Source organism: Amborella trichopoda, chromosome 3, assembly GCF_054954075.1.
Source record: "Amborella trichopoda isolate Santa Cruz 75 chromosome 3, AtrichopodaSantaCruz75HAP2 v2.0, whole genome shotgun sequence".
Lineage (NCBI taxonomy): Eukaryota > Viridiplantae > Streptophyta > Magnoliopsida > Amborellales > Amborellaceae > Amborella > Amborella trichopoda.
Window position 1 is genome coordinate 598,377 of NC_142338.1, and position 23,633 is coordinate 622,009.

Genomic DNA, 23,633 nt, shown 5'->3' on the forward strand with positions numbered 1-23,633 from the left:
TAAGAGTTATTTTTTGAAGGTGTCAGTGTGGAGTCACCAGGAATGAAAACTACAACATGGTGACTAAGATGGAAGTGCTACCACCACTGTCCCAGCCCCTTTCCCCCTCTCTCTCTACTATTGAATTCAAACATGCACTACTCTCTTTCACGAACTTTACCTTCAAAACCGTTTCTTCCTCAAAACCTCCTTTCAGTCCTCGAACCCCAACTACCAAATCCACTCAAACAAAACAAAAAACAAAAAACCCAACTCCCAGATCACACCAAAACATTTTCCAAAGGGAGAGAGAGAGAGAGAGAGAGAGAGAGAGAGAGCTTCTGAGTTTTGATCTTGAGCTCAAGGCACTCCTAGAATCATGTTCCCAAGGAAACCTGAATATGGAAAACCTGACATGGAATTTCATAATAAACCCTGAGAAAACAACCAAAACCCTGAGTCAACAAATACTCATGCTTCCATTTTTTATTGACTACCCACAACAAGAATTGTTAAGACCCAAGAACGTGAATATAATCAAGACTGCTCATCAAAAGCATATTAGTTCTGCAAAGACCCACTCAGTCCCATTCTAAATTACATATCCATAAAAAGAAAGGTTTTAGGCTCAAATATAATACATATTTCAGTCGCACACCGTCATCGCAAACATAGATGAGTGATTCACTACAAACATAGACAAGGATAAGTGCTTCGCTACGCTTTCTTGTGCCTATCAACTTACTCAGTTGCCTGCCTCTATTGGTTAGCGAGACTTTTCCTGTGGACTATGGTAGTACAAATCGCTACGCTTCGCTTGTCCTGCTGACACCACCCACTGACACTTTCAAACAAGCTAACTCCCTAATCCATATGAAAAGGTGGGTAGGGGCCTGTCTTCCCCACTGAATTACCCCAAAAAAAAAAAGTGTATAAAGACAAAATCTTACACTGGAAGGGAAAACACATTGAACCATAGAATTCTCCAAATCCATAACATTCAGAGCAACAAATAAACATGAGAGAATAGAAGCGCAAGATACCAGTATAATACATTAAAGTACAAGAGAATTTCCAAATATCCATCAGATTTAGAACAAATAAACATGGGAAAATAGAAGCACAGCATACCACTATTTATACACACTAACTACGTATATATACAATTGTTATGCAGCGTAAAGGGTCGATAATTCCCTTATATGTGGTGCGGTGATTCCAATTTCACCTGCACTTCTTGAGCTCCCCATAAACGAGTTGTTTCGAAGACAAGCAACCCCGTAATAGACCTTGATATGTAAAAAAAATTCTGTAAGATTTTTCCCTTTTTTTTTTTCCTGTGGTCTTTTAATAGATGACCAATTTCCTTTTTTCATTTCAAAAAAAATGGACCAATTTCACCATGCTGAGTTTCCCATGGAGAACTGCTAGAGAGAGATCCTCGGATAGATAGAAGCAAAGTGCTTCACAATGGTATACAGAGGTTTATGGCAGGCCCTTAGCATCCCTTGGGGTTCTCTCTTCCTGAATTTCTTCTAGCTCATCCTCATCTGCTCTCCTGCCTGCCTGTTCCTTCCAGTAAGCCACCAATTTTTTCAACCGTGCAACTTCCTTTGTTGTCACATTTTTGCTTGCGTCATTGATTATGGCACGCACTCTCGAAGCATACCTAAAGAAAAGAGGAGATGATACATTATCACATGGACACTTTTTTTAAGAGATATGTCCATATAAATGAAAAGCGGTTTGATTTGGTTCAAACTAAAGGCTCTAAAAGGACAAGGAGACGGCCCAAAAGGACATGAGTAAAAGTAGTGCGAAGAGATATTGCTTGTGGCTTGACTAAAGGTATAGCCCTTATACAACAGAATTGCATAACATGAATCGTGTAGTCAACTCCAAATAGTAGGTATAAGGCTTGGATGATAATGATGATAATAATAATCAATACAAATGACAAAAAATAAAATAAATAAATAAATAAATAAATAAAATAAAATAAAATAAAATAAAATAAAATAAAAAACTCGAGTGCCATGCGTAAACTTCCAAGGGACCAAGAGCACACTCATGGTTTCCTGAGGACACATGAACTATAAATGCCCACTGATTTCCCATTGTAAACACGTTTTCCTATGGAAAAGACAAATCAGTTTTGCCATTGACTAAACATGTTTTCCTATAGAAAGCCAAATCAGTAAGTTCTAGGAAATATCAAAAGCAACTAATAAAATGAGACTTTGACTCGACTCGGAAGAACAGAATCCTAATATTCTGGGGGAGAAAAATCCGAAGGGTATTCATAAATAAGTAAGAAAATTACTCCATTCCCCTATAAAGTCAAACTAATTACTCCAATTTGATGTCCGGATCTATTTTCATGCGTTTCCTTCCCTTTGAAAGTTAGGTGTGCCTATTATCAAGGTTAAAATGTTCTGCAAAGCACTAGCTTTCAATAAAAGAAGGTCATCCATATCATGTGAGGCATCTACTTCTCAGGAGGAAGATGATATTTCTCGTTATTTTGAGAAAGGTGATGGATGTCATTATTTCCTGCAAACTAATATATTCTATGGTATCCTTGAAGAAGCAGCCTGAATGAGAACATTAAAGGAAGGAAAGCAGCAGATGTAGGCTCAAGCATGTAATCACGTAACATGCAGGACAACAAATAAAAATGCAGATATATTTTGTCTCCATGCATGCAATGTATGCCTGGGTACATAGAAAGTATGTACACACAGATGTATAATAATAAGATAAAAATAACACGTACAAGAGTGAGTTGTGGCTCTCATCCAAGTTAGACTCAGCTGGAGAGACATTTACAAACATCAGAGTCTTTGCATTGCCCCCAAGTGAATCGCTCATGAGCATTGTCAGTTTGTGATTCCTGTAAGGTATATGCTGCCCCTCTGTTGATAAAGCACTAATAACATCACCCAAGGCCGACAACGAGCGGTTAATACTTTGTGCTTCTTTCAATTGATTCCCCGAAGAACCTGATTTCTTTACCCTTTCAGAACCAGCAAGATCCACAAAACTCAACTGTAGATAAGATTGTAAGTTTCAGGTAATTGCTCAAACGAAAGGTAATCCTTTCAACTTTTTCTTAACATTGATGAAAGAAATATCACTTTAGGAAACAGGAATATATCAGAAAAGTGCCAGGAAAAACGGCATAAATTGCACAAGTACTACTTCAGAAACTTGAAATTTTGAAAAACTGCGTCAACTAACCGTTAGTGTAATAAACAAATATATTGCCCTCTTTCTAGCATTGAACAGCCAAGAGTATTTCAGTAGTATAGGGTTAATGAATACAATAAAAATGGTCATATAGAATAAATAACTGCTCCAAACACTAGTCTGGGATTCCAAGTTTCGAGAGCACCAGTACAATTTCAATTTAGTATATGCTGAAATCTGTTTTATGCAACTTCCAACACAACAATAAAACATATTCTAATAATAACATGACAGTTGAGATTCTTTCAATGATAAAAAATTGAATAAAAAATGCAATCCATCAAATAATGCACCAAAGAAAAGGTACAGTGTGAGACAATGTAATCATAAATACACTCCTGAATTTCAGTCAGTAAAATGTGAATACAAAAGGGGATTGTAAGATGATATGCCTTCCAGTTCCATATTTTATGACTCGTGGACCATGCTGTTATGAAACATTTCATTATAAAAAAACTATACAACAACTTCATTGAATAATTTAATTTTGAGTCAGTCAATCTACCTTCCCCTTGGCTTGGAATTGGGTTTGAAGATTGGTGCTTTCAATAACAATTGAAAGAATCAAATGTGACCTTGAACTTTCTTCATTCATTTGAGTTCCAGATGTATGACGTTGCTCTGATCCTTTAAAAATAAGGGAGTTCAATTCTTCAAGGCTTGAAACAGACACAGTTGTTACATTTTCTACAACCACCATACCCTGAAAAGAATGGAAGTTTACATCTTCTGTGTCAGAAGCAAGACTAAGTACACACTCCCACATAAGTTTCGACATGATAAACCGAAGTACCAAACACCTTCATACAATGACAGCTGCATAGAATGACCAACACCACCAAACAACTCATGCAGGTTCAATTGAAATAACACATATCTTTGAATCCCCATCTATGATAAACAATCCAAAGATATAAATTAAAGAAAATCACCTTCGAATCCTTTTTAATTTCAAGCCTTTGACGCTTTGAGTGTTTGGGTATGAGGAGATCTACAAGAGTATCCTGATACAACTCTAACATATACACCTGCACCAATTCATAACCATTTATTAATAAAGTTAAAAAAAAACCTTGATTTATATAATCTAGAGCAAACAAAAACTTAATTTCATTAGATTACGCAGAAGGTACAAGATTGTTGCCTAATATCAATGTAAGATTGCTTCCAAAACATTATGGCCATCATAGATTGCCATTGATTTAAATGAATCTTCACCCTAACCAACAATTGAATAGTAACTATTGGATCATCAATTCCTATGAAAAGATTAAACTCAAATCCACATGTTTATTTAGAAAAGGCGGTCATTCTTTTATGGAAAAAATTTATATAAGGTGTCAACCTTATACTGTACAAGTAAGGTGCACCTTAAAAACCCATTGGTGAACGTTGTTCCTATGCTGGAATACCCTCAAATTGATCATCTTGACCTCAAGATTCATAGACAAGAAAAAAAAAGGGGATTTTCAGTCCTAAAAATAGTCCATCTTCTAACACATTATCTGGACCTTCCATTTTCAATATTTTCAAGTATTTATAGATCTACTTGATCGTCACCATTTCTGGAACTTTAAATTTTATAATTGGGGGCAATAATAGATTTTCATATCATCGCAAGGCTTTGCAGCACCGAAACTGCATTTTTGGCATAATTATGGCGTGCACCTTACATCAATAGTATAAGGTTGACACCATATACAAACCTCACCTTTCTTTTAATAAATGACAAGTTTCTAAATTTAAAAGTAAAAGCAGAAAGCACTACCAAAAGATAAATCCGACATCACTTACCACTCAAGAACCACTCACTCTCATGGAGACACTCACTGCCCCTTTATATCAACCAGACATCAAATAATGCAATCTTTCTGTGTATTGCTTACCCCTCTGGAATTCTCACACAATTCCTACATCTCATGAAAGATGCTTCCCTGATTTCTTAGGAGCTTGATGGCATAATACCAAGCCTCTCTGCAGACATGACACTTCAACATCTACTCTAGGTACATCCTAGAAGAAGATCTGAGGGAACCAAAAATATCAAGAATTTATAGTAATGGATACACTTGCCTCTCCAATACAGAACCTGCCCCAATGGTTCAGCAGTTACAATTTAAAACTACCTGTCCACCTTGAGAGAATAGAGAAGAATAATATAAATATCCTGATCCTCCTAATAAGTCTAACCTCAGGCTCCATGGAGTCAACTACTCCACTTGATCCTATGAGTAAGTACCACTCATCCCTAACTAAGGTCCACATTTCTACAAAATATTGAATAAGCTTCCATTAAAATTGAGCATTCATATCTCATAAGGTCATCTCCACTATTCGTTACCTGTAGGAGCATCACTAACACCAATATAACTCCCTATGGCTTCTAAACAATTGACGGCCATAAATATGAACATACAACACAAAAGCTTAGTCATAGTTGTTGGGGGATTGAGGAAGAGGGATAATTGGAAAGTAAAATAACTTGGAAAATATAAGAGTCAGACTCAAAACCAAGTGTAAAAGAGAAAAACGTGTTTCATAAGCATGAATAAAATGCCATTTGGAGCTAAAAGGAGAGATTTCAAACATTAAATCCCTACAAATTTTGTGATCGTTGTTAGGGAGCAAGACAAGGATGTTCATGCCTTTAAGTATTCCTATAAAGTTTTCAAGTTGGGAAAGTGTCTGGTGATTCCTCACGAGATAAATTTGTGACCTTCTTAGAATGAAAAACAATTCAAAATACAAGAATGCCAAGTTGCAAGTATAGATTTGTCCATAGCAAAATGCATTTATCACATCATGAACACCAAATTGCAAAGATAGATTTGTCAATAGCATAGACATGAAGTATAAATTGCAAATATAGATTTGTCACACCATGAACACCAAATTGCAAATATAGATTTGTCGATAGCATATACAACCAAATATATAGAGACAGCTTAGATGCTTCACCTTCAATGAGAATGTAAATTTATTCCTGTCCCGCCTCAAAATCTTGAAGAGTTCAGCAGTTGCTCTAGGGGTGAGACCTGGATTGCTTTCAGATCCATAAATTGTAAATGTTTTCCCGGATCCAGTTTGCCCATACGCAAATATGCAAACATTATATCCATCAACAGCAGATTGAACCACATACTGCAAAAGAAATAAGCAAACTACATATATACGTATGATTTCCAATGAGGAAGAAGAAAAAGATATGGAAGTTCACAAAGAAGAGAGTTTCACTAATTACAGATGTAAAATAAAAAATGGGCAAGGAAAATGGGCAAGGAAATCTGAGAAATAAATACATTTTAAAATCAATAAACCTTTAAACTTTGAGATTTACCTTTGTATCCTCAAATATATCCTCCTGGGAAGCACGGTCATCAAATACATGATCATACTGGTGCTGTTTAAGTTTATCATCTTTCCACATATGTTCAATTGTAAATTCATCAAGAGCAGTAAGAACACATCGGTCTCTTTCCATAATTTCCTTTTCATTTAATGGACGCAAGCGGCAAAAGACACGGACCTTTCCTTTCATATCTGCAAAAATGTGCAAAGTCAAATTGCTTTACAAAGTATTAAGCAAGTTAACAATAAAGTGACCCATAAACTTTCATCCAATGAGCTGAAAAACAAACTTTGTTATGCATGACCTTTGACCACATTCATTTTCATTGATCCTTCATAGAAAAGAAAATGAAAGAACAATGATATCCCAGCAACCAACCTTCAATAGTATTGAAATAGCGTTTTCTTAAAAGTTGCTCTTCCTTGTAGAGTGCTTCTAATTCAACCAATTGTGCTCCCTGTTTCTTTATAATTGCAGCAGTCTGCTCATTCTTTCTATCAATGTCCTGAGAAACAGTATGTAATTATCTCAGCATAAACTGTGTCATTAGAATAATGATAATACACCCAACAATAATGATAATACACCCTTCAATATTGAGATGAGGCTTGGATGATGATGATGATGATGAATCTAGAAAAGAAGATGTTTCAGAAAAAAATATAACAATCTAGAAAAGAAGTAATAGCTATTGTTATGACTAAATTGTTCACAAATTAATAGTATACCTCTTTCATTTCACGAAGTTCCTCTAGTTCCTTTACATTACTTTGCAATGTTTCCAACTCTGTATTCCTGATTGTCAGAGTGGACTCTGCAACAGCCAAATCTTTTGTACTTTCACTTAGCTTCTTTTCCAATTCAGATATTCGCAGCCTGAATGTTTCGTACTCTTGTTTGAAATTCCTCTCAAGAACTTCTATCTATTATTGTGAATCCAAAAGTCAAAATGCAGCATATGACCTCACATCCAATCTAAGAAAGATTACGCCAAACACAAAATATAAATGGCACAGCATTACGAACATGAACTTTGTAAGAAACATAATAATAGACCAATTCAAATTTAAAGGACATATGAATCAAACTTATTAAAGATGTAAAGCAAAATAAGAAAGACTGCTAAGACACATCGACTTTATACAAAGAAAGAGTAAGGATTCAAAGAAAACCCAATACCTCATCTGCTTTCTTCTTTTCAAGCCTACAAACTCTTTGCTCCAACAACTGTTTTTCATTACTCAATCTCTTGATTGTCTCCTCAGCTGCATGCAGTTCTTCTGTCCTTGTTTTCAATTGTAATTGTAGTTTACTATGCACCTGCATAAATACACCAAAATTAGCGGTAAAAGTATCTCTAAAAGAAAGAGGCTTTGTAGTGACTATTCTTGCAGGCCGAAAATGCTAAAGCATAGCAAAGGTTATGCACATTGCAGAATGTAAATGACAATTTCATGGATTTCACAAACAGGACATGTCCATTTTAAAGATTCAACCCACAATACAGTAAAGAAAAATGTAATAATGAACAGTATACAACTTTATAAATGGAAATTTACCTCAGAAGTTGCAACAGACTTCTGTGTTCTTCCTGTAAAGAGTAATGAAGATTCCCCAGCTCGGTCAGACATTGCAGAGGCAGGTTCCCTCACAGCATTTCTTTGTGAAGATAAAGAATTTCCATTTGGCATCACTGCTAACGCAGCCTCAATGCTATTTTTTTCAACCGACGCTGCCTAAAACACAATGTGACACATGATTATGAAATTATGGAATATAATTTTTCAGTTATAAAATTTTCATGATAAGAATATATTATGATAGCAATAGAGCGAAAATAAGTCCACACCATACCTGCAAGGCAGAATCCTTTTCTTCAAATAACATTCTATACTTATCCCGGTCTTGAATAACATCACTCACGTTCTGTCTCTCAGATTTCAATGCATCTTTCAGCCCTTCCAACTCTTCATACATTTCCATCTCTTGCTTTTGTTTTACACGAAGATCTTCCAGTAACTGTAAAGGATAATAACTTACTGAACTATACATCATATCGAAGAAGGAAGAGAAACTGAAAAATCCAATGGTGATTTCTTACTTCACAAAAATTACTTTCCATTACTGTACATAGGGATGTTAGGGATGCAACACCAACCTCCATTGAAATTCAGTTACCTCATTAATAAAAAAGGAGAAGAAATTCATATTCTTAATGGGCAAAAGTGTACACAAAATAACACAAAAATTATAATGTGTGGCTGTTACTGCTGTCCTCTCTTTATTGTTAAATGCAGTGGATGTACAAACTGGTGGTTCTTACTGGATGATAAGTGGTAAGCTAAAGAGCATAAAGAAGTGAAAGTTTTATCTTTTTCAGTTGAACCATCTATTAGAATTCACTGAAGAAAGTTTTAACTTGTCTGATCAGATGAGAACTGATTGCACCGACTGTTGAAATTGCTGATTCCAAATCCAAACATTTGCTCACAACAAAGCGCTCTTAATGTTCTCTTTAACAAAATGCAGTCGTTTATTAAGTATCAGTTGTTTTTTTCGTTTTTTATTTCCCAACTTATGGGGGAAGCACTGAACCAAAAGCCCTCTCTCTTTTTAGTACGAGTGAGTTTTCCCTAAGTTTAAACTATAAACACGAAATTTCTAAAATCCAAAGGTGTCATCCTACATCTTTTTTTTGGTAATTCAGTGGGGAAGACAGGCCCCTACCCGTTTTTTCAATAGATTGGGGAGTTACATTTTGAGGGTGTTAATTGGGGGTGTTAGCGGTAGGAATGGATACCACAATGTGGAAACTGGGTGTAGGGATGCTACCACCACGACCCCAGCCCCATTCCTACATCTCACATGCACATGAATGACAATTCTATATAATTACAAAAGTGTAAATTCCATCTTTGGTTTTATTTATAAGTGAAAACCCCCTATTCTTGGTTAAAAAAACTCGAAAAGTAGCTTGTACAAAAATTTGGGAAATTTTCTGCCAAAGAAGTATGCAAACGGGGAATCAATTTCTAAGATCATTTTTTTAGAGTAGCAGTTTGACGTTTAAGTATAAAGTAGTTCACCATAAGAAACATACTTGAAATGAATGACTTACCTGTTCTGCATTTTTTTTAGAATCTTGTAGCTCTTTAGACAACTCTTGCACACGTTTTTCATATATATCGAGGCCAGGGGCCTTAACATTCTGACAAAGATCTCCCTGAAGAGAGCCACTAGCAGTAGAACGTGCCTTAGAATATCTGCGAAGCATAACATCATTTATGTGTGTCTGGAGTGCAACACAAACTTCTTCCCCCTGCAGTAGAATTGGATTCAGATATTACAATAGCTATCAAAGGGAAGATTAAGAATTCTCATTCTAAAAGGTGGGTACACCAAATCCAAGGAATTGTTACAACAAAATACAAGATAAAAAGAAGGAAAACTAATAAATGGAAGATCAATATAACCTGCTTAGTTCCAAACTGAAAAATGTGAAGTACACCTGCAACTCTCATCTTGAAAAACACAGCAATATTGCTACTGCCAAATTGCATGATATCTCTTAATTCAGCAGAATGCAAGTATTCCTTTGGAACAGGACGAAAGAAATGAACCTGCAAATAGAAGAGTGATTGCTTGCATTACTCTTAAAATAAGAAATATATTGCGTTTGTAATGCAATTTACCCATTTTAGAACAATCAATGCTTGAAATGCATACCCCACGCTTGTTAATGCCTAAAATGATTCGACCAGGCAGAAGCCCAATTGGATCTTCTATCTTACGGACACCAAAGAAAACTGAGTTTCCATAAGGAAGGTTTCTCAAGATACGAAGGAATTGTTGCCTTGCATCATCCTTTGAAAGGTGTTCCTGCATATTCACGAAGTTCTGAGACAGCCTTCACCAAGTTTTTCTACTAGAGCAACCATGGCTAGCATAAAAATAGCTCATCTATATCACTTAAACAACAATCACAAATGCAGTCATCGAAACACAAACACATGAGTATCATAAAAATAAAATACCCATATGCACACCTTCCTGCATCCATCTATTTACACATCCACATGTCTATCAGCTTGCAAAACCCACATGCGCAAGCACTCACCCATGTCTATGTATGTGTACACATGTGTTCCCATTTGGAATTACTCACAAATGCAATATATGTGTATGCCATTCCATGAAATTCCAGACACACAGAAACCTCTTTGTCAAAAAAAGTACATTTTTTTTGCTTCCACGTGAAAAGAAAAACAGTTATTTCCATAAAAATAAAGCCATGCAATTTTCATCATGTCTGAAAAATGTAACTAATAATAAAGCAAAGATTTTGCATGATTCAATCATATTCTTTTGCTTCTGTGAATGGAATGACTCCCTGAAAAGAAAAATAATAATAAAGTGATGAAAACATCATTATATCTCTACAATAACAGGAAAAGACATTATCAGTCTACAATAAAATCATTATATGTAAAGTGCTATGTATATGGGTTAAACCCAGATGGGAAAAAGTGGCCACGCCCCAGAATATTAATTAATCTGCTTTGATAAATTAGATGCATGTCTCCAGGCCAGATCCAAATATCTTGATAATTAGTAGAGGTATATAAAGTATGATGATATCAACTATACTTTAATGAATCAAAAAATGAGATAATCCATTTACAAAATTGAGTTCATTGATTAAATTTTAAAAAAACTATGAAGTATGTACAATTATAATTATGTCTCAATGCTTGAATTTTGAAATACATGTTTAAGAACATGAAGTGCAAAGATGAATGGATCTAGCACCTCGAGGTATAAGGAAGATTGTTGATCAAGATGCCCAAGACCCCAAGTATCTAGTTATAACCATCATCATCATCATCCAAGCCTCATCCCAATTATTTGGGGTCAGCTACATGAATCATGTTCCTCCATTCTTTCCTATCAAGGATCATACCCTCAATAAGAACAAAAGTTATCATTCTTTTTCTCACTCCTTCTATCCATGTCCTTTTGGCCTTCCCCTTGCCTTTTGCGGGCCTTCCACTTAAACCAAATCGCACATCCTAACTGGTGTTGTATTAGGTCTAAGTTGCACATGGTCTAATAAGGGTGATGACCTTAAACTTTCCCTTACCGTCTCAAGCCCAGGTAAAGGAGGTATGGTTTGCATTAGATAGATAACCAATGTAAAACTTTGACACATCTTATCATGAATTCTAGCTCTAACCATAGTTGTCAATATTGTTACTTCTTTTTCAAAAAGCAGTTTTATCATTAATGATATTAGAAGTTCAGAACTACCTAACCATCCCCCAACCCCCACTCCCTCTTCTACCAAAAAAATATTTTTTTCACAGGTGCCACCTCCTATCAGTATTTGCTTCTAAAGGAGCATCAACTGGTCCCCCCACTCTCTTTTTAACTGGGAAGCATTAAGTAACCTCAAATTGCATGTCTTTAACAGGATACGCCTCAAATTTTTCCTTCTAGAAGCAAAATCCCGACACCGCATGTCCAAAGTGCATGTTTGTTTGTGCGGCAATTAACAATAACAAAGAGAAGGAAAGGTAATCGGGAGGAAGTGGTTAGAGCAATGACCATAATGAGTTAAGGGCAGTAATGTTGGTGAAGTTCTTGTTGGCAACAAAGATGAATCATAATGTCATTAATATAAAACGATTTGATTTTGTGTACAATGATGAATGAATACAATTGATTGGTCATTGTTTGAAACTGCTACAGCAAGACTCAGTCAAAACTGCTGAGGAGTTACTAGTTCTTATATAGGTAAATATCTCGAGGACAGGTTTGGTTATTGATAATTCTTATTTTACTAAAGTTTTATCTTCAACCAGTCAAAAAGGTTGAATTACATAAATTATATAAAAAGGTTAGACATAGGTATGCACCTTGTGATGAAAGATTCAGTGGCAATCTTGAGAAACATAATTGTGAATGATAATATAGTTGCTGTGAGTGAGAAGTGAAAACACAATACAGAACTACGATGTCTACATTTTTCACATTTGTGTAATATCTAACATTTTTCTCAATTTCCCTATTTTTCCTTTTCTCATTTTAGATTGGAAATCCTCCAAATTAGCTAAACAGCCAAAGGATTTCACTTCTCTATAAGAACCAAAACACTCAATTCAACCCCAGCAAGATGCATTCCCATATATTCAATTTGCACAAAGTAAACAAAGGTTCAACCTACATAACCCAACCAATTAAAGACAACTAGCAAATTATCGATAAACACAAAAGACAGAAAAATCCACATGTCAGAACAAGAGAGAAACAAGATATCACTCTTAAGACAGCTACTAAAGAGGGAGGTAAGAGTAGAAGATCAGTTTAAAAACTAGCAAAACTAGTCAATCATTGAAGGTCGTGAAGCCCCAGGGAGACGTGCCCCAAGCACAAAGTCAAATATTGATGAAAGTCACCTAAAAAGCTGGATTTCATGTTCTTGACGCTCAATCTTAATGTTACATTAATAAGCACAATAATATTTTCATATTGTCATGCCAAACTACAACACCCTGTGCAATGTTACGTAACATAAGCCTCACCATTGAGCGATAACGAGAAATGATATCCGTCTCCCAGTCCCTCTTTCCCCGAGTCATTGCAATTTGTCTTGGTAAAAATCTCTCAAGGAGTGATGTCCAGTCGCTACAAATATATTGTTGCTTTAGAAAAAAATTATCACCAATGAAAATAATCAAATCCCAAAACAAAAACAAAAACAACTACAACACAATGGTGCCACCATATTATTTAAAAATCCTCACCTGTGAGTTTCTGGACTATTAATGAATCCCATTTCGACCAATATTTGCAATGCAGATAGCTGTGCTGCATCATCCCTTCCAACAGGGTAATTACCCAGAACATAGTCATGTTGTAGCTGCCAGGGAAAAAAAAAGAGTCATCACCAAAATAGTTACCTTTAATAATGGAAAGAAATATTCTATGAAAGAATGTAAAAGAATCAATTCCTTTTCCTGATGAGTGAACATGAAATAATAAATCAAGCCAACAATAAATGTCATGAGCATAATGTCAAACCTGAACATAGGACAATTGTACAAACATCGGATCCACTACTGCTTCATCTGACTCCCGAAACAATCGCTTTTTGAAGGAAAGTTTGCAGTGCAATATATCTCCTTTACTACGATCTTTTTCTGCCCTGAATTCAGCCAGCAAATCCCCAATATATTTGTTGTCATCCAACCCGATATATTCCTCTGCGTGACATTAACACATGCAATAAGCAGAATCCTCTCTGAACACAGTAGATACACATTCTAGGAGCATTAATCTTCCTCATCCTATATGCACCATCTTCTCATCAGAAAATTAATCCAGTGAAGACAATGAAAAATCTTACCATTTCCATTGTCAAGTGATTTAGAACCAGTGACCAGTTTTCGACATTCAAATAGACTGAATGTAGTGTAAGCCGATAACTTGATGATTCCAGCAAGTTCCTGAAGGGCATATAGTTTATACTGGAGATTAGTAACACACAGAAAAACCTCAAGCAAGAACTTATGCAATTAAATTATCAAAATGTAACTGGATAAGTGAGAAACAATATATGTGTCTGTGCGCACTCACGCACACGCATGTGTGTGTATCATTTTTTGGGCTGAGTAATAAAAGGGAGTGCCTATAAAGAGATCGTTTACCTTTTGTACAAGGTGGTCACAAATGTTCTTGTCCCTTAGATTTCAAAATGGGCAGTTGTAAGAGTGTCATTGATTAGACACAAAGTTCAAAACAAAAAAAATTATCAGACTTCATGACCCACCCCAAGCCACCCAATTTGACATCTAATGAGTGGAAATGATTGTGACCTCCATGTACAAAAGATAAATGGTCTCTTTGTAGACAATCCCGTAATAAAATATAAACCCATGCCACTACACAATTCAAGACATGCTAAGGGCCTGCATCCCATGCTTATTGGGCCACACTATTTATCAGACAATTGTTAAGTGCAGCAGGTTGCAACTACATGTCACCTGCGGCCCCTGCCATATTTTGCAACCTTCAGTAAGCACAATTGTCAGGAACTTGAATTATTACTTTTGAAACAAATGAGGGAAAGTTAAAGTTATAAGGGCCTTCCAAGATACTTTTTATTGAATGTCTCTGAAGACATCCGATATTACAACAAGATGAATTATATTTGTATGGCACATCTTATTCAAGAGAACTTCAGAATCTACACAAACATAAAAGATTTTGCAGGCCACATTTTAGCTAAGAGAACTTTAGCATCTCCACAAACGAGACAAGAAGACACTATTCATCATACAAATAGCACCTACAATTAGTCAAAGACTACACCGCAAAAAACCTCTTAATGTTCCAGGTTCAATCCTTTCTATTTATATTGAAGTTAAGCTCTCGTTTATGGAAGAAACACCTTATCATGATCTATGACTGCATGTAAGATATTGCCTTCTTCCCTTAGCCAGCACAAGCAGCACCATAGTTATCAAATGTGGCCACCTACCGAATCATGCGGCCACATCAAGGTGGCAGAATCCTTGGCGGCACCACTTCAGCCTGCTGCAAAGGCAGGCTGAAGCGGTGCAGCCAAGGGTGAACTAAGAACTAAATTTGGTTCTAAGGAAATTAAATAGATATTTCTTTCAATTTTTATTTTTCTAGCAAAACCTATCCACTTTATTAGAATATTTTTTGGGCACACAGTATCGGATAAGGGTTGCTCCTCTTCAAGCAGCCACATAATCTGTTATGAAGCTGTATTTAATAACTACAGGCTGAGTGTACTTATCTTTTGGGATTATGTTTTGGTCTTGAACTTTTGGTTTTCAGTTATTACTTTGCATTTGCATATGTGCTACAGTTGTTGCTTCCTATATTTATTTAACAGTATGACATTATGCTTGCTTTCTTAATTGCTTGGTTTATTAACATATTCTTTTGTTTTTTATTGAATTTGATGAATAGATTGGATCATTAGATTTTAAATGCTATTTTTGTTAGAGTTAGAGACAGAAAATATCACTGCTACACTATCAAAGACTCATGCAGCATGCATATTAGAGTCAAAGAATAAGTTAAAATATTTACAATCGCATAACTTACATATTCTTGTTTATTTGGATTCCTATAAATTTTTTAATTTTTTGAAATTTTTTTATTTATTGCCCACATAGTAAGCGATGCCTCCACATTGCGGCAGTACACAGCACATCACACTACACAAGCAACTCACACCTCATCCTGTATTTGTTAGCCTTAAGCAGCACGCTTGTATTATTGTTTCTTTAAAGATGAAATTCCCTAATATAGGATATATTTTAAATGCACGTGAGAAACTATTCCACTATAAATTACCTTACTCAACAAGAAGTAACATAAAAATCAAATTAGAGAGCACGAAATTAGAAATACCTCAATGGCCTCAGCAACTGTGGTTGTCATGTCATAAGAAATTTCTTCAAATGTCTCATCTAAAAAAAATACAATTGTTGTGAGCTTTCTACCAGTTAGAAGAGCTTCAATTTCCTCCCTGCCAGGAATTGTATGCCTGGGTCCAGCCTTCACTGAGCGCTTCAAAGCATTCCATGTATTCAAAGCGAGGGTTTGAACTTCAGGATCTGAATTTGCTTCATGGGCTACACTATGGACATACTCGGACAAATAACCCCCAATATCCTTATTAGGAGGCATTGCAGATGCACATAGATACATTAGCTCCCATGCTTTTAGCAAGCAGTGCCTATAAGACCAACAACAGGCAATCTACTTAGAAGACATGCTATGCCATTTGCAAATGCACTCTTCATCATGAATATATATAGAAGAAGATACTCTACCTACTGCATCATATCATAAATCTTTCACATATGAGGTAGAGTTTTGCACCCAAAAAGAAAAAAAGAAATTGCATGTTAGAAGGCAGTTTTTAAAAAGTCACTCATCTAAATAGGGAATTGCAAAAGATCAATCCGATTTTGGGGATGAATCAGCGATTTATAAGTTCTAATATATTATACATAGAATACACAGCACAGCATAAATGGCTTTGAGTTTCTGATCTTTTCTGTGAGGGCTAAGGTTCAAACCCCTCTTTGTGCGTTCTTCTTTTAAAATATACTACATTGTATAGAACAGTTTAACATATTATATAAAGTTAACATAGGCTATGAAATTCTATTTTAAACACTAAAAGACATCGGGAGGAATTAATCCTCAATTCTTGCAGTTCTCAACCGTGAGGCCTAACCAAGAAAACTCCTCAATTTCCTATATTATATCTCTGTCTCTTTTTTTTTGTTTTTTTTTTAACTTTCCGGATTGCCATTTTAGCTGATCCGGATTGGGTTTGCTGGATGGGCAATGCACCCCATCAATCCATTTTTAAAACATTTGTGAAAGCCTAAAATAAATATTTAAGGCAAACTAATGTAAATGAGTAAACAAAACAATTCACTAGCAAAGTAATGAACAAAGCCACCCTAATTTGCCAATGCCAAATTTCATAAGGCAACTCGATCATAATTTTGGAGATGTCAATCACTGGGGGAGTATCTGCCTAATCTATGACACCACATTGTTCGAGTTAGTTGCCTATATAATCTTTCATTCAATCATCAAGTATCCTCATTTAAGGATCTAATTCATCTTATAAATATGTACATACTCATAACTCCATCATCCGTGGTTTGTGGATTTAAGTCTATATTGAGTGTTCTGTAATAAGTTGCAAACATTTTCTTGAACATATATCTTTCGAGGGAGGAGGCAAGCATGTGGCACCATGGAAGGACAACATATGAGATCAGTCGTACTAGTATTGTTCCTAAGCATGCTCAAAAGCAGGCTTCAGCAGGATTCTGGACATTAATGTGCATGTTCTTCCTTTCTCCACTTTCTTTGGGTAGTGACGTATGAAGTGAGACACAAGGACCCTTTAAGATGCCAGTCATATTAGTACATCAATGGCCTGCACAAGCTTAAATTCTGGTGTGTGATCTGGTACACTAGATCCTTTCTTTTTCTTGATAAGGGAGTGCCATGCAGGGAAGAGGGAGAAATAAAATAGAATAAATCAGAGAAAAGAAAATAAAAAAAAAGGGAGGAGAGAATGTACCCTCTCTCTAGCATCTGCAGGAGAGTCCACCCTGAAAAAGGAGATTGATTTGTGAGTCCTGTGAAAAGATTTCTCTTTTCTATTCTGCCAACCCTTTGTTGTTTATTTCATTTTTCTAATTTATTTTATTTTCTTTCTCCCACTTCCCTGCATCAAAGCGAGTGCTATGAAGAAACCCCACCCCCAACCTCCATTTCAAAAGTATACTTGGAAACAACAAACAGAAATAATGACAAAACAAAGGAATTTATCATTCAAAATAAAAGACATAGACCTAATAAAACGTCTCCTGTATCAAAGGTTTCAGTCAAAATGCATGCCCTTCAAGGAAAGTCCATGATATTGATCAAGGGCTTGTCCTAGTTGTTTCCATGAAGATGGGCATAGAGAAGTAAGAGCTTGTCCTAGCTGTTTCCATGAAGACAGCCATATAAATTGTGTGCAGTCACCATGAGAAACAGGAGTGCCACCTCAGCAAAAAATTCTAGACTTTAAGGCAAACCTGGAACCGTTCATATACCACTGCGATGAGATTCAACTTTGGTTTCCTTGAGAAATGACTTCCAATCCTATTTGAGAAACTGACTCCTTGAATGTTTCTCGATATTGTGCACAATTAACCTCTCGCACCAATTAGCAATCTCCGTAGAATAGTATTCCTCAAAAACAAAATTGCAAAAAAAATAATAATAATATAACAGAATTGCAAAATTATACCAAATTAAGGAATAAAACAAACTGAGGAGCGCTCATTGTCTAATTTATACATGTCTCTTCGTTTGTACAGAAATGTGCATGATAATGCCAGTAATAGTAAGGGCACGAATGAAAATTTTCAGGTCTGGCCAAGTTTCTGTGGAATTTATCATTGCTAAAGTATATACATTTTAAAATAGAGTACAAGTCAGCAAAAGAGAGAAATGAATAATCAAAGGAGCTCTCTAAGAAAGCATAAAAAATTCAAATCTTAGAACGAGAAATTCTTTATTAAAGTTTTGAGTTTCTAACCACAGAGGTAATAATACAGTCAAAATTCTAAAACTTTGCGGCTTTCGCATAACTAACCTATTAAGACAAATCTATACAGAAGTAATGATAAGATATGATATCATATTCTACATGATAACATCTTAACTACAGCAACTAACTAATAAAATGAAAGGATTGCAGGAGAACCAAAACCTTTCAGGGTTGTTGCGTGTTTGTTTTGAGATCTGAACAAAAAGTTCATCCCGAAGTTCAGAACGCTTCAGCGTCTGCTTATAGAGCTTGGAAACAAGATCAATTTGGTCCTCCATGCTTAAGGGTGATACTTTGTCAGATGCATCAACCCCCATGTACTTCAAAACTACCTGGAAGAGTTTCACTGCACGGCTTACCATATCACTGCTAATTCTAAGAAGAGAAGTTGGAATGGGCTCCTGCCAAAAGAATAGAAGAGACAAGTAATAAGTTACCAAGCACTGAAATGTGACTAAGAAACCAACAGGAAAACAGTATTTATTTTTTATTATATGTTCTGCCAACATCCATCAAAGATATTCCCATCACTACAGAACGACAGCCATCATGCCTTTGTTGACGTTGGCATCAATATTTAGCTCCACAATTGGCAAATGGAACTTACTTTCTGGAAACAAAGCATATCCTCCAATGTAAATTTTTCCCGAATTTGTGGTCCCACTGATCGTTTGGAAAAAAAGCCACGCTTTCCCGCAGACTGTATCTGCTTCTGCATGGCTCTCAAGAATCCTTCTACCTAGTTCGAATTGGTGGAAGCAAAAGGCATGCATCAAACAAAAATATTGCAAGAAAATCAATTAAAAAATATTATGATTAAACAAGAAAATGACTCAACAATCCAACATATGATGAAATTGATCGAAGGAGAGATATGACAAATTTAAAAAATTAAAGACAAGCCACTTTTTTCTTTTGACTATTGTGAACAAGTCTGAAAGTTAAAACTTTTCTAATGAGGACAACAGGCATGATATCACTTTACAAAAGATATATTAAGCAGTAGAAATGAAGAGAAAACAGAGAGATTTTTTTTTTTTTTGATGAAAGGCTAACTAAAACAGAGAGATATTAAGCGTTATAGTGTCTAAGAAGTTAAACAATTGCTACAATAGAAGGTAAAGTATGGCTTATTGCCATGAACAGAAAGCACAGAATCCATTAATGGTCTCACAACCTTTGGCACTGTTTGGACAGGAGAACAACTCCAATAATCAAAGAGAATCATTCATAAATGTGGAACAACCCTTTTGTCTACTGCAGGGCCAGGGACATCAGTATTTTTGTTGACAGTGGACTAGAGAAGTAGACCAAGTACGGCCATTTTTAACTCATAGGTGAAGGAAAAAAAAACCAGCCATGTTCCCAAAATTGAGTCCATCCGAACAGAGCCTTCAGTTGTTCGCATTTATATGAATATCAATATACATCAGGCCAATAGCCCGTCAACCCACTGTATCAGTTGACACAGAGATTGCATATCTCGCTTTGCCAAAATGTTAAACTGCCTTTGAAAGAGACATCAATAGCTCACAAATATTTATATTTGAGAAAAAATAAGGCCAGCTCAAGATTTATCATCAAAGTATAAATGGAGAAAGCATGCCATACCTGGACCTGCATTCTTCAACTACAAGATTAGTAGGCTAGTGTTTGGCCACAGATGGAGAAAATAAATGACCACTTCTCCCATCAGCAATACTTTTTAAATTGGTGAAGGACTTCACCAAAAATTTCATGGCAGGTACTAGAAGATACCATCTTCCTTTCTTATTTACTATTATGTCCAAAGATTTAGACACATAATAGGTTGGACGTTAAGCAGAGATAAAACTTTTCCAAACTGCTGCTTGAGATAGAATACATTCTCTGTCTTCAGATCATAAACAATGCTAGTTTTATGAGATGCTTCAATGTTCCAAAAGTAAATTGTGGAGTCTATCCTCCAAGATGCTGAATGCTAATGTCAAATCCAAAAATCCCTCAATAAGATCTAAAAAAGTGCGGTTCTCTGTAGATTTGGTCATGATTAGAATTATTGTAAGCAGTTTGGTTTATTGTGAAAACTTCCCAAACTTCATCTGATCTGTTAATGTAAGAAAGTCAATAAAGTAGTTGCAGAATTATTATTGGGAGATTGAAAGAAAGATTTCTCCTGAAGGACCAACATCTTCCTGCAATGCATATCCATGTGCACTTTAAGTCAGTCTTCCTAACACCAACATCTGTTATGGAGGATGTGAGAAGGAATCCTGTGCATTTAAGAATACAGAAGGATGTCTGATTTAAATCAAATGGTTGCCTAAATGTTGAGGAAGGTCCATGAGGCATCATCATAAGGCACATAATCCTGAAGGCCTATAACTTCATATATCAATGGGATATGCACATCGTGTAGCAAAACATGAAAGCCCTCTTAAGTAAAATCAAGATTAATTCCTCATCTTTCGCTGTTCCTAGAACAGTGGAAGGAGCCCTCTCACTATGATTCATCAGCTCAATGATCTACCATATTTTCATGGAGGCTTGCAGATGTGTTTGAAGAACTTGGGCAGTTGTAAGCTTTATGAAAGCCCCACGACAAGAACAATGCATTGCATCAGCCTTATGTAGGCATAAAAGGGAATCGGTAAAGTAGGTTTGAATGTATGTGTCTCTGTCGTTTATTATAATTGTTGCAAAATCTTTATAGTGGTTCTCTAAAAATATAGTTCTTCATTTGCTAAAAGCAAAGGTAATTTTCATTCTAGCCGACCCCAAATAGTTGGGAAGAGGCTGTGATGATGATGATGATGAAAGGTAATCTTCATTCTAATGAAGGATACTTATTAAAAAAGGATGTTTCCTTTGATTCAATAAACATCACAATCACAAATGCAAGAAAGATAAATTCGTATCAAACTACGTGTAAATGAATCTGAAAAATCAGAAAGGGTTATTCTCCTCATGGTATATGACTATCTTCAGAAAAACCCAGATCCATTTAACACGTTTCAAAGCAAATCACCCTTTCGTCAAACAATCTCTAACCTGGAAGCGGTCAAGCAAAGGTACAGCACCAGCCAGCTCGGGGGGTACTGACATAGAAAGGGTCCTCGGAGTGCTGCAAAAAATCAACATGACTAAAATGTTACCAAGTTATGAAGTAAGGCCATGGCATACACCAAATTATAGAACTCCATGCGCTAAATAGATGATTTACATTCAATATGGGTAATATTTAACATACTATTGAACACGGGTAGATAGAATTAGTGAGAACAATCACAGCATCAATAACAATACAATGATGATGATGAAATGATAGTGCTAAAACAAACAACAAGAATAGTAGAAGGAGATTTGGGCCTTACGGGGCGAAATTTGAACCATCGCTATCATAATCATCGGCATTAGAATTGCCAAAAGCATTATGTAGAGGTGTGCTATCAGCCGAGCTCACTGATGAGTTCCTCATCCTCATTGAATCACCATTAACAGAAGGCGTATCATAAGTCATCCTGATTAGTTTATTCCGTATAAGTCAGACCAACCTTGCTCTAACAAAAAAAAATGGATACAATGATAGTCCTGACAACAAAAATGATAAAAATTGTACGGATTGAAAATAATGCCCTAATAAATTTGAAAAAGTAGGAAAATTCGAGCAATGACTTCATTTTCGTTGATATATAGTACACCTAGAACAATAACATTATATGCATATAAATATAAAAGTAAACCTCCAGGTTTTCCAGTAAAAATGAAGAGGAAACAAAGAAAATGGAAAAAAGCAAATACTAATAAATAGCTGAGAAATTGATTATTATCCCATTCACTGTTTCACTCAAAAAGCATCAATCAATATTTCATTCAAATTCCTTAAAAAACTTAAGAAACGTTCAAAATTTATAAAATGCAGATAAAATAATAAAATCATCCACAGTGTAAAATCATTTACAAAATTAATTTGAAGTAAATTCCATGAATCGTGTCAATGGAATCACTATATGAAGAGATAAATCCTAGCCCCAAAGTTACATACTTCTTCTCATTCACGGATAAACTTACAAACATTTCAAATCAGAACGAAGCTCAAAGATAACTCACAAAAATTAGAAAAACCACAATAAAATAGCAAAGATATCCACCCATTTCAGTAAAAAACCGCAGTTAGAGAGAGAGTGTGTACAGGTCTCGAGAGAGAATGATCACTCAAATCTGAAAATGTAGGTAAAAACGATGAGGAAATGCAGAGCAAACGGAAGGTTACTTACCCTGAAAATGGCATTACAACGGAGATCTCTGGCTTTGGAGAAGAATCAGTGTCTCAGGAAATTAGGGCTTTCAGGTAGAGCCCGGTTCTCGATCTGGTACCAGTTGAACGAAGACAGAGAGAGGAGTCACGGGGCACAAATTAATATTTTAAAAAAACGGAAATTTGGTCATAAATAAATTGAAAAATGGGCGCTAAACTCCGAGGACACATCAGTATATATATTATGCATGTATGTAAACATGCATGCATAGATGAAACCATACATACACGCATGCATGAGTTGGAGTTCATCACGGGTGCGGTGTGTTAAGAACTGCTTGAAAATGAAGTTTGAAGTGCTGAGGAGCTCAAATAAGAAAGCTTGAAAGACGCCGGCGTTATCAATGGCCGGAGCCGGCCTCTCTCTCTCGAAGTCTCATAAATTACTGAGCCAATACTCTCTCTCTCTCTCTCTCTCTCTCTCTCTCATATGAAGTGAGCGAAGATATTTGGAATGGTAATTTATTAGAATCGAGCCGAGATTGCTCTAAGTAACAGGTGTTCACAATATGGGCCGGGTTCAACTCGGAACTGGCTGGTTAGATTGGAACCAGGTAAGGACCGACTCTGGTGATCTTGCCCGGTATTCA

The 23,633-nt window shown here is 35.8% G+C and overlaps 1 protein-coding gene across 6 annotated transcripts; it reads right to left on the reverse strand.

Moving 5' to 3' along the window:
* Window positions 1-1,008: 1,008 nt before the first annotated feature.
* ZWI (kinesin-like calmodulin-binding protein (ZWICHEL)) lies at window positions 1,009-23,502 on the reverse strand. 6 transcript variants are annotated; one of them, XM_088862673.1, is made up of 25 exons: window positions 23,272-23,502; window positions 23,003-23,095; window positions 22,100-22,246; window positions 21,777-21,849; window positions 19,354-19,485; window positions 18,909-19,147; window positions 16,025-16,352; window positions 13,983-14,082; window positions 13,658-13,839; window positions 13,381-13,496; window positions 13,159-13,261; window positions 10,304-10,456; window positions 10,051-10,197; window positions 9,696-9,896; window positions 8,432-8,596; window positions 8,137-8,313; window positions 7,757-7,897; window positions 7,306-7,500; window positions 6,956-7,082; window positions 6,566-6,768; window positions 6,187-6,369; window positions 4,161-4,256; window positions 3,734-3,931; window positions 2,756-3,027; window positions 1,009-1,648 (listed from the first exon to the last, which is right to left on the reverse strand). In XM_088862673.1, exons 2-25 carry the CDS (start codon window positions 23,014-23,016, stop codon window positions 1,465-1,467), a joined length of 3,876 nt encoding a protein of 1,291 aa, XP_088718799.1. In that variant the 5' UTR covers window positions 23,017-23,095; window positions 23,272-23,502; the 3' UTR covers window positions 1,009-1,464. The 6 variants fall into 6 exon arrangements, with proteins under 6 accessions (XP_088718799.1, XP_088718801.1, XP_088718798.1 ...); XM_088862675.1 differs by having other exon boundaries at window positions 22,100-22,285; window positions 23,272-23,480; XM_088862672.1 differs by lacking the exon at window positions 23,272-23,502 and having other exon boundaries at window positions 23,003-23,237.
* Window positions 23,503-23,633: the final 131 nt, after the last annotated feature.